The 10,543-nt window shown below is 49.9% G+C and overlaps 1 protein-coding gene across 1 annotated transcript; it reads right to left on the minus strand.

Moving 5' to 3' along the window:
- Positions 1-1,686: 1,686 nt before the first annotated feature.
- Positions 1,687-10,427, minus strand: NOA1 (nitric oxide associated 1). The gene is made up of 7 exons (XM_082282252.1): positions 9,439-10,427; positions 8,161-8,325; positions 7,252-7,448; positions 5,302-5,433; positions 3,706-3,822; positions 2,774-2,891; positions 1,687-2,187 (listed from the first exon to the last, which is right to left on the minus strand). The coding sequence occupies exons 1-7, from the start codon at positions 10,409-10,411 to the stop codon at positions 1,982-1,984; spliced, it is 1,908 nt and encodes a 635-aa protein (XP_082138378.1). The 5' UTR covers positions 10,412-10,427; the 3' UTR covers positions 1,687-1,981.
- Between the last annotated feature and the right edge of the window lie 116 nt (positions 10,428-10,543).

Below are 10,543 nucleotides of genomic sequence, written 5' to 3' on the forward strand. Positions count from 1 at the left end.
AAAGAATCTCTGGAAAAAAAAAAAAAAAGCTTCTAGAATCTTGTTCTTAAACATTAAGAAGATAGTGTTTTTTCCCTTTCATGAGGGGGAAATTGAAAATCAAAGCATTGTGAAGATTAGCACAGCTAAAACAGATAATCCTCACACCAGTCCTGTTGGTAACTCCTTCAGTAATTTTGGCAGCCAAATGTGAGGCCTGACAGCAGCACAAAGAAATCCAGCCAGGAAGACAGCTGCAGTCCTATATATCCATGCTGGAAAAAACATTCTGGAGCTTGCTGCCTGTGCTCTGATGCTTGCCAAGCACACCCTAGGAGTGGCCACACATGTGTTGGTTTCACAACAGAGAAACAGAAGGAAAACGGGAGAGCTGTGTGAGCCACAGCCTGAGCAGCAAGGAACATGCTGCCATAGTCCTTTTCTTTCTTCTAGAAAGAACTAGAAAAGACTTCCTGAGAAGTCAAGGTGAGGGTGCACATATTTTGTCTAATGTACAGGAGGAACTCTAGTCTAGATGCAGACTGAATACACGTGAACCACGTTCCCTGTGTTCACTGGCAGCAGATTGACCTTCATAAGGAACAACTGATTTCCTACACCAGGTGCACTGGGCAGGAGCCAGCAAGGACAGGGAACCTCCCTCAAGGCAGTGCCAAACTTCAAACCCTACAGCACCCAGCACTTCTCAAACCCACTGTGGCCCCGCTTGGCGCAACCCATCTCACTGGAGCCCAGCGTGGGGAGCAGGGCAGGAGGCAGCAGAGCAGGGTGAGGAAGAGGTGAAGGAAGTAGCAGAGCATGGAAAGTGGCTCCACAGGAAACCCTGGTGGCCTCACAGTGGGGACAAGAGTGGCCCTGGGCAGGGCCTGCAGACAGAAGTGGTCCCACAGGGTGGGCTGGGGCTGAAAATGGGGGAAACAAAGAGCAAGGCAAAGGGACAGGTTTCCCTAAAGGAATGCCAATACATCCCACAGGCAACAATGGTGAGAAGAGGATGCTGAATGAGCCAATGATTTCTGCAGAACACCCAGGCTTCTTCAGGATAACAGTCAAGTGCCCAAGGACAGCAGAGCCACCTCTGGGGACTGACTGGGGAAAACATCAGTGAAATGGTAAGGAGATTAGAAGATACTCTTTTTTTGCCTCTTTTTCAGCAGACTGGTTGGCCCCGTCTCTCACACTCTGCCTGTCTTTAGCAGATGGAGCATATTTATTATTGCACTGGAGCTTTCCTGTATTTAGCAAGATGGTTATGCCCATAGAAAGAGTGCTTTGTCAACTAGGACACAAAAGAGCATCTGAGAATTTTACTCTACACCCTTGGTTTCAGAAACCTCTACCCAAGCTACAGAAACCAAATCAAAGCAGTGAATTGCAAACTTTCCTCTTCAGACACATGAGCAGACCCGCTTTTCATCACATCACTTTTCATGCTTCCAAAAGCAGGATACTGCACACCATCATCTGCCCCAGATGCTGAAGGAGAGAAAGGACACAACTTTTGGGCAATGTTGTTCAATCAGTTTCAGCCACTAGAAGGGTCATACCCACACTGGAGCATTCCCTGCTCCTTCCACCTCCTTAACTGTGGAAATACCATAAGAACAAGGTCATGATTTCTAACGTGAGGGAGTGTGCCTGCAAGAGACCACCTACTCAATAAGCAGCAAAGACCAGATCAGGAAAGTGAGTTTCCACCCTGTATTTCAAGAGGGGACAGGTAAAGGGATCTGCCCATTGATGCAGATCCCAAGGAGAAGCTGTTTTCTCTCCCACAGCAAGGTCCCAGCCCCTCAGTTCATTCCAAAGGGCTGCAGTTCATTCTGCTGGATCAGATGTGGACTTGCAGAGCTCCCACCCAGCTTTCCAAAATGTATCTGCTGGCCTTTAAGAACAACTCCAAGGTTTTCTGAATACCAATAAGCCACAAGGTTCTCCAGGGGCTGTTCTGTCTTCTGCCTTGCTCAGATGATGAGAAACACTATCTGCTTCCCACAGTTCTTAGGTTTTCCACAAAGGAGGGAGGCTTTTTGGTCCTGTAGGCAGGAGTGCCTGGGATCCGTGCCCCTCTGATGCTACTGATGTAAGGCAAAAGCGGAGGCTCCCGCACCACCAGCGCAGTGCCCTTGGGAGTGTAGGCTCGGAGCAGCAATTCCTCTTCCGCATGAGCCGTCACTGCCACCCAGCCTGCAGAGCCAAAGAGAATATGGACAGTGAGGAAGACAAGTCCCTAGGATCAAAGTAAGCTTCTGACACAAACTACTGCCTCCCACAGTGCCTAAAAACCCTGGGCTACCCACGTGTGGTTGCTTGAGAAACCAAGCTCAAAGGTCATATCCAGCCCTTTCCCAACAGAAGGCAGCACCTAAAGCCACATGTTACTCTTCCCAAACACAGCTCTTTCCTGGTAAGCTTAAGAGGGATGGTGGGAACTACCAAAAACACAAGAATGAAGCTTTCCAGTCAATGGCCCTTTCCCTCTCACCTGGACAGCTGACAGTGTGACAGCCATTCCTGATGCTATAGAACCTGTATGGCAGCCAGAGCATAAACTATTCCAATGCTGCCATCCTGTACAAGCATGGCTGTCAATCCCCATTCCTGGAGGTTGCCAAGCTTCAGCTGGACGAAGTCATGGCTGCTATGATTTTGTGTGGTTGAAAGTCCTGCTCTGAGCAGGAAATACAGCTTCACCCCTTCAGAGGCTTCTTCCCATCAACGTTTCTAGCATGCAGACCCTGCAAAGCAAACTAATGAAGAAATATTAAATTACCTGCAGAGGAAAGCTTGATATCTGCAACTGCCTCAGTGGTATCAATTCCCTTCAGTGTAATGTCCTGAGGGACAAGTGGGGGGAACTCTTTCATTCTCTCTTCCCCACCCATGGGAACCTAAGATTAAAACACAGGGAAAAGATTTAACAGTCAAAAGATGCTTCAGCACCCCTACCTCAAACCAGCAAGCAAGGCACAAGGGGGAATAAAGACATCAGACATTTGTTAGCCAGTTAAGAGCTGGTTTGAATAACCTACAGGAGTTATTTCAAGTTTGCCAGAACAGAGTCAGAATTACATCAGAGGAACCCTGGGGGAGGTGAGCAAAGATGGAGTGCCCACTGCAGGATGCAGCTGGTGGATCAGGCCAGCTGCCTTGATGTGAGTGACAGCACTTGTTCTCCATGTGCACAGGAATGGAAGTGTCAGGACAGGGACAGCTCACGCCCCTCTCCCATCAATCTGCAAGTGCTACACAGAACACTGCCATACCAAGGAAAAAAATCAGACCACCAAGAGATGAAGGTATGTGCAGAAGATCCATCAAGCAAAGAATAAAAAGGCGTATTTTTCACCTGCTATCTGTTCTGAAACCTCAGTCAGCAGGTTTGCCATGGAAAATATCCCTGTTGCTGCCTGCACTTAAAGGCTGCTCAAGAAGAGCCAAGTATGAGAAAGCAGAGCACTGCAAATCTTACCAGCCTGAATGCTAGAAACAGAAACTCTGCTGAAAATACATCATCTTGAGTGCTCTCTCTTAACACACCTCAGCCATGCAGTCTGTGCAAGACTGCTCCACACTGCACATCTCCACTCACCCACTACAGAAGTCCCAAACTCCTGATACCTGTGGACGTTCCCTGCCAGGTGTGGCCCAGACAGGGGGCCTGCCTACCTGCAGCCATGAGCTCCCCCCAGCACCTCCCCTTACCTTTAGGAACTCTTGGGCTGTGTGCTTCTCATAGACAGCATCAGCATTACTCAGCGTAGTTACGTGGACTGGCAACAGATTGGAAGCCAAGACAGAAAACCAGGCAGGCTTTTCTCCCTGAAATAAATACCAAAAGGATGTTGATTTTGTGAACAGAAAAGCAGCCCTGAATTGCTCTCTCCTGGCCCCTTTCTTTCCTGCATGTTGAAAACCTGTTTGCCTGATGTCCCCTCTGTGTCCGAGGGGTCCTTGCCTCTGCCAGTGAGAGCAGCCAGGGCTTATATAAACTGGGGAGCTGAGCTTCCAGACAGCTTCACCATCCTGCCTCAAAGCACTCCCAATGCCACAACTACTGCCAGCACAGCTACTCAGCTCAGGCAAATCATCCAACAGAGATCTTTGCTCTCATTTAATTCACAAGAACAAACTCAGTGTGGTTATTCAGCACTAGAGGTGATGGACATCTGCTCTGGTGCTTCTTCTCCTATCTCTCTACATTTCTAACACACAGCTCTCATCAAACAGTACTTGGTTCCAGCGCTCTCAAGCTACGCAAAGTCTGTGGAGCAACTGCAGCAGGCACTCTCATCACATCTGCAGACAGAGCAAACAAGCTCAGAGTGGGAGAGACCTCTCCAAACACTGCAGGAAGCCTGGAATAAGTGCAGCAATTCCTTCAAGTTCAAAGGTGTAATTCGAGGCAGGAGCTTCTGTCATAATCTGAGCACAACTGTCCTCCAAGACCTCAGGAGGATGTAGATGCACAAAACTGATACATCGTTGTGTGCTCCTGCCATATTGGTACATTTTTTACTTGACAGAATCCTGCCCCCTCCACCTTTCTGGTTTTGTTCCAGTAGGTCAAGAGTGTTCTTAGCAAAGCACCAATTCAACATTTCTGTGGTGATCTTGGAAAGCAGACTGAAACAAAGGAATAGCCATACACACGCCCAAAACAGGGCAAGCTACTGAGAAAGGATCTAGGACTTACGATAATGTCTGTCTGGAAAAAACTGCCCCTTCCAGAGGAAACATCATGGGAGATCAACTCCACACAGTTCAGTAAAGGTGTATGGCATGGGATTTTTAATAAATGGAAGAAATTACTGGCAGGGGGGACACACAGCACCCTTTACAGAAACTAAAATACATGTGCAGTTAATTGCTTACTCTGGCAAATTCTTCAGAGGTCTAAGTCAGAAAAGAAGTATGTCTATGCTTTTCTCTCTTGGCAGACAGATTTCGCAAAACACAGAAATGATGAAACCCACCTATTTTCCCAGTTAATTCTGACATTCTCCTCCCTGCCTTGTGCCTCTTTGTATGTCATGGGAAGCACATTAACCTGAAGACATTTGTCAGCATTCAAAAGCAGCTCCCATTATATGCTATAAAATACTGCACACTTGTAACAAGTAACAAACCTTTCATCTAAGCATCCCAAGGCATTCTGACTTTATGCAGTGACTCAGTAACTGATTCATCATCTCCAAAGCAGCAACGAAAGGGTCTGAGAAAGCTACCCAGAAAGCCTTTTATGGCTGGTACTACAGTAAGAGACTAAGCAGCTGCTCCCAAAATCCTTTCTTCCCCTACCTCTAAGTAGTCTATACGTCCCAAGGCTGCTAGAAATAAGACCATTCCTGGCTTGAGAATGAAGGTCCGTGGAACAATGGCATGTGATGGCAAAACCAGCTTTACTTCCTTCTCTGTTAGGAGATTTAAAACCTGCAAAATAAATTGCCATAACTCATTCCAGATGTTTCAATGGGAACAACGAAATTAGTATTAGCATTGTAGAGGAAAAAGACCAAGTAAGGCAGTGTCAAGAACGTCTGACACAACAGTTCAATTCTGGTCCACACAGTAAGTGAGAAACAGGAAGAATCTCCCCTGCCAAAATCTGCCACACAATCTGCTTGTCCTCTACTCAGACTGAACACTGATTGTAGGAACAAAATTCTATCTGAAACGTGGCATGGAGCTCTCCAAAGGAGAGCACAAGTATAATCAGAATCAGAAACAGCACCAAGTATTTCTGGATGCAGTAAGCATTTTCCAAGTGTATTCAACTCCAGAAGAAGGGAGGAAAATATACGATCTCAAGTTACCAAACCATGTCTCTAAGCTGATGCCAGTCTCTACACTGGCTATTAGAGACCTAAGTGCTATAGCAAAGCAGGTTATGGTCTGGCAAACACATCACTAGGAAACCAGGAGTTTTCTAGTATTCATGAAAGTAGCACCTGCATTTGAGCTGTAAAGTCTCAGCACAGTTCTTGCACTTCATTCTCTTCAGAACCCTCCTGTCTCCCTGTACATGTTAATCCTCCCCAAAAGGTCACCTGCACCTCTGCATGGGTATCAAAATGCTCAAAAATCAAAACATGCCTGTTTTGGACATGTGCACTTTGTCAGCACTGGCTTCAGTAGGGCATTGCTCTACTGAAACACTGACAAAGGCCTGATGTACTGGAGCCAGTAGCAGCAACACTGTAGATACTGCTAGCTTCAGGATAATGCTTTCTCTAAGATTTGGTTCAGTCATACAACCCTGGTTATCCTCCTAAGCTCCACCTTTTTCAGTAGGCTGCGAGAGCTAAAGAAGTGCCAGCTTCACTGGGTGAAGCACTCTTGCTTACTCCCCTTCCTGCAGAGGTTGTGGAAGCTCGGTGATGCAGTCTGTCTTGGGGTGACTTATGATGTGTATCCCCTATCGCTGCCCTATGCCCAGAAATTAATTTTGTGCCTTTCTATGCCTCTAAACTGAGCCTGAGAGGGGGGAGAGGAAAAAAAAAAACCGAGAGAACTTTCAAAGCAGTGTTTCAAGGACACGCACACTCCTCTGAGTCCTGCAGCGCCGAGAGGAGCGGGAGGAAGCAGCCTGCTTGCTTTCCAGCCAGCATTCGGCTACTTTTCTCTGGAGAGAGACGGAGAGTTGAACTTTCGTTTTGCTGGGACTTTGGCTTTTTTCTCTTCTTCTTTTTCTGGACTGTTTCAACATCAGAACACATCAGGAGGATGTTTTTTCCATCAAGGCCCTGGAGGAGGGCCCACCCCATCCCAGCTCCAAGGAGGAGGGGAGAGGCTACCTATGGAAGGACTCTAAAATTTTCCCAGGTTTCTCTCCACAGCGAGAGGTTTTATTATCTAGCATAATTATTGTTTTCCTGTGTGTTTGTTAAATAAATAGTTTTTATCTCTTTCACTTTCCTCCAAGGAAAAATTTCTTATTTTTCCCGAACCTGGTGGGGGAGGGGTGGAACCTGCCTTCTCTCAGAGGATATATTTCCAAATTTGTCCAAACCAACACAGAGTCCTACAGCTCCTTTGCAAAGCTGGCAGTATTACACTATTCAGAAATGCAACAGCATTTCCACATGAACCCTTTGCAAGTAAATAAAAACCTTATCTTAATACAATTCCCAAACTTAGAGAATCTTAATGCCAGGACTACAGCAGAAATACTCTCCCACAGGCACATCTAAGGCAGAACAGTCCTCCCAAACCCTGTCAGCCTGACACACAGCACCACAGAGTACCTACACAGTCTTCCTTTACAATTCCTGGAGTGTCAAAACACCACCGAGCATCTTTCACTTCATTGTGTGTGAACTCCTCCCTTTCCTCATGCATCTTAGGGGGATCTCTGGGATCTTCATCCATGCTGAAGGAGAGCATGTCAGGGTCAAAGTCAATCTCAGAGCAAGACTTCTGCTGTTGAAATGTTCTTCCAACTCTTCCTGGATTAAAATGAAAGGTTTCCTGGTAATTAACTTATTAACTTGCCTTTCCTTCAATCAAACATCTGCCCCTTTCCCAGCTTAACAGAGACGTACATCAGTAATATAACGGTGATAAACTCACTATGTGGCTAAAATTTTGTGTGTTTAAAAGCCAAAATGGTAAGAAATCCCCTCTATAATTCTTGCTTAGCACTCCTCAGACCCCGAAATCTCAGCATGGACCAGATCACAGACACTCCATTACTTCCAATTTATGGTAAAGCAGACTGCCTTGTTTTTCCACTGCCTCAGACTGCCAAAATTGAATTACCTGAAAAACACAGCTATCTTGTGGCAACCTGCTCTTTTGAATACATACTAAAATGATGTACAGTCCCTGCAGCCCAAACAGGATTATTTAAAATTAAACTTATTTTCTTTATTTGGGAACAAGAGATGGCCCATACTGTGATATCCTTTCAAACTACTAAGCTATCAGAATTTGCCAGCCTAGTTCAGACAGGAGATGCATTGCACAGAGGAACCCTCTGCTACTACAGCAGCTGATATGGATTCAAAAGAAGTACTAATGATGCTGCTTATGGAGGAGATAGAGGTCTTGTCCCCATTAATCCAGGAGCAAACACTGGCCAAAATAAATTTACTTTTGTGTAATGCAGTATTTTCATCAGGGGCAGGAAGATAACACCTTTACTCAGGCAATACCCACCCACTACGTAACCTTGCTTTTTAAGTTGATTAAGGTGTTTTTTTTCTTCACTGCTTAGCTGATCTTCTGTTTTTGTTGCCTCTTGTTTTAGCCTCTCCTGCCTTCGGAATATCCTGTCACACGTAGGGTTAATAATTGGAAATTTCAACAGGTTCAGTGTTGTTCCTGGAAAAACAAACAGAAGGCACATTTGGGTCTCTGACTACCTGATATATTTCAGCTCTGAGGAACAAGATTACAAAAAATCTGCTTCTCTAACTTTTTGGTGAAACTCAGTAAAACAAAGTCAGAGGTAGAACTACAGCTGCTCCCATAAAGTACTAGCCTCCCAGGTTGGGGCAGCAAAATAAGCCATCCAAGGGCATCCAAAACAAGCCACTTGAGACCTGCTCTCACCTACAGTTTGAACAGAACAGTCTCAAAGCCAAGAGGTGCAAGACTGACTTAGTACACCCCAGGTAAGTCTCACCTCCTGACAGCTTATTTTGGCCTACAGGTGTTCACCACTCCACCTCCAGGCCTCTCCAGACTGGAGGGCACCTCTAATGGATAGGGACAGGACAAGGCATGCAGATCAGGTGCCATCCTAACCAGGAGGGGTGCACACAGGGGTGCACACTCTGGTTTACCAGGCCTCTTATCGCTACAGGATGCGCAGCACCCTCACCACATGCATCCCACCCCTGCTGCCCGGAGGAATCACACAATCAAATAGTGTGGAAAAGGCCTCTGGGATCATCTAATGCAACCTATGACTGAACATCACCATGTCAACTAGACCATGGCACTGAGTGCCACATCCAGTATTTCCTTGAACCCTCCAGGGACTATGACTCCATCTCTCTAGACAGTTCATTCCAATACCTAATCACCTTTTCTGTGAAAACAACCCTCCTAATCTCCAACCTAAACCCTCCCTGGTGCAGCTTAACATTATGTCCTCTTCTCCTGTTGCCAGCTACTTGGGGCAAGAGACCGACTGTTATGTGGCTACAACCTCCTTTCAGGTAGTTATAGAGAACAGTAAGGTCTCCCCTGAGCATCCTTTAACAGCCCCAGGTCCTGCAGCCACTCTTCACAGGGGACAATTTGAAGCAAGGCGCAGCTCTAGAACGCAGTGCCCACCACAGAGGTGCTCAGGGTGGCAGGTACCCTTGGCGACAGGTTCTCCTACTGCAGGGGTGGCCGAGAGCAGCCCAGAGGCCCACCGCTCACTGTTTTCTGCGCACCCCCCAGCCCCCATTACCCGTGCTACAAAGGGCCAAGCGGCGCCCTGACCTGGCCACGGGGACACGGTGGCCCTGTCGATGATGTCGGGGGCGCGGGACTTGCAGTAGTCGGAGCGCAGCAGGGTGTTGAAGAGAGTAGACTTGCCGGAGTTAGTGGCACCCAGCAGGTAGACATCGCCGGAACACTTCCAGGAGCGCTGCAGCCGGCTGACCAGCCCCTCCACACCGAAGCCCGTCTTGGCGCTCACCAGGCGGATATCCACCAGCGCGGCTCCCCGCAGCCCGGCCCGGGCGCAGGCCGCCGCCACCCGCTCCCGCAGCCGCCCCAGGTGCCCGCGGCAGTCCGCGGGCAGCAGGTCCACCTTGTTGCCCACCACCAGCACGCCCGCGGCGGGCACGTCGGGGCCCAGCAGCGCCGGCAGCTGCGGCAGCACCGGGTCGGGCAGCTCCATCACGTCCAGCACGTAGAGCAGCAGCGGCCCGCGGCCGTGGCGCGGCGGGCGGCGCAGGGCCGCGCTCAGCACGCGGCGGTGCTCGTCGGGCGGCAGCCGCAGCCGCAGGGCGCTCCCGTGGTGCGCCAGCGCCCAGCACCGCTGGCACACGGCGCCGCGCAGCGCCGCGGGGCCCTCGGACAGGAGGCTGCGGTACTTCTCGGCCGGCACGAAGCCCGGCGCGCCGCCGTCCCCGCACTGCAGCTCGGCCCCGCAGCCCGAGCAGCTCACGCCGCTCGGCGGCACCGACGGGTCGGACAGGCTCGGTACTGCCGCCGCTGCGCCGCGCCCCCGCCGCGGCTTCGGCTCCCGCTCCCGGCGCAGCGCCGCCGCCGCCGCCGCCCTCTCAGCGGGGTCTGGCTCGTACTCGAGGAAGACGAAGCGCTCCTGCTCCTCGCCACCGCCCGCTGCTGCCGCCGCCCCGCACCGCCGCAGCGGGGCGCGGGGCTGGGCGCGGGGCTGGGAGCGGGGCTGGGCGCGGGGCTGGGCGCGGGCCAGGCGGGCCAGGAGCGCGGGGCCCAGGCGGAGCATGGCGGCACCGCACCGCCCGGCGCGCGCGCCCGACGTCACGAAGCGCGCCGGCGCCCCGCTGGAGGCGCGCGCGTGACATCACGATGAGCGCGGGCACCTCGCGGGAGACGCGCGCGTGACGTCACGGGTGGC

This window comes from Coloeus monedula (genome assembly GCF_965178545.1).
Source record: "Coloeus monedula genome assembly, chromosome: 5".
Classification (NCBI taxonomy): Eukaryota; Metazoa; Chordata; class Aves; order Passeriformes; family Corvidae; genus Coloeus; species Coloeus monedula.

Excerpts from the sequence above, each read along its gene's own strand:
- NOA1 (XM_082282252.1), bottom strand. The coding sequence starts at position 10,411 with ATGCTCCGCCTGGGCCCCGCGCTCCTGGCCCGCCTGGCCCGCGCCCAG. Across the intron at positions 7,449-8,160 it reads AAAGCAAGGTTACGTAGTGG|GAAGAGTTGGAAGAACATTT; the intron begins GTGGGTATTGCC and ends ATTTTAATCCAG. Across the intron at positions 5,434-7,251 it reads GAATTGTAAAGGAAGACTGT|GTTTTAAATCTCCTAACAGA; the intron begins GTAGGTACTCTG and ends TTTATTTTGCAG.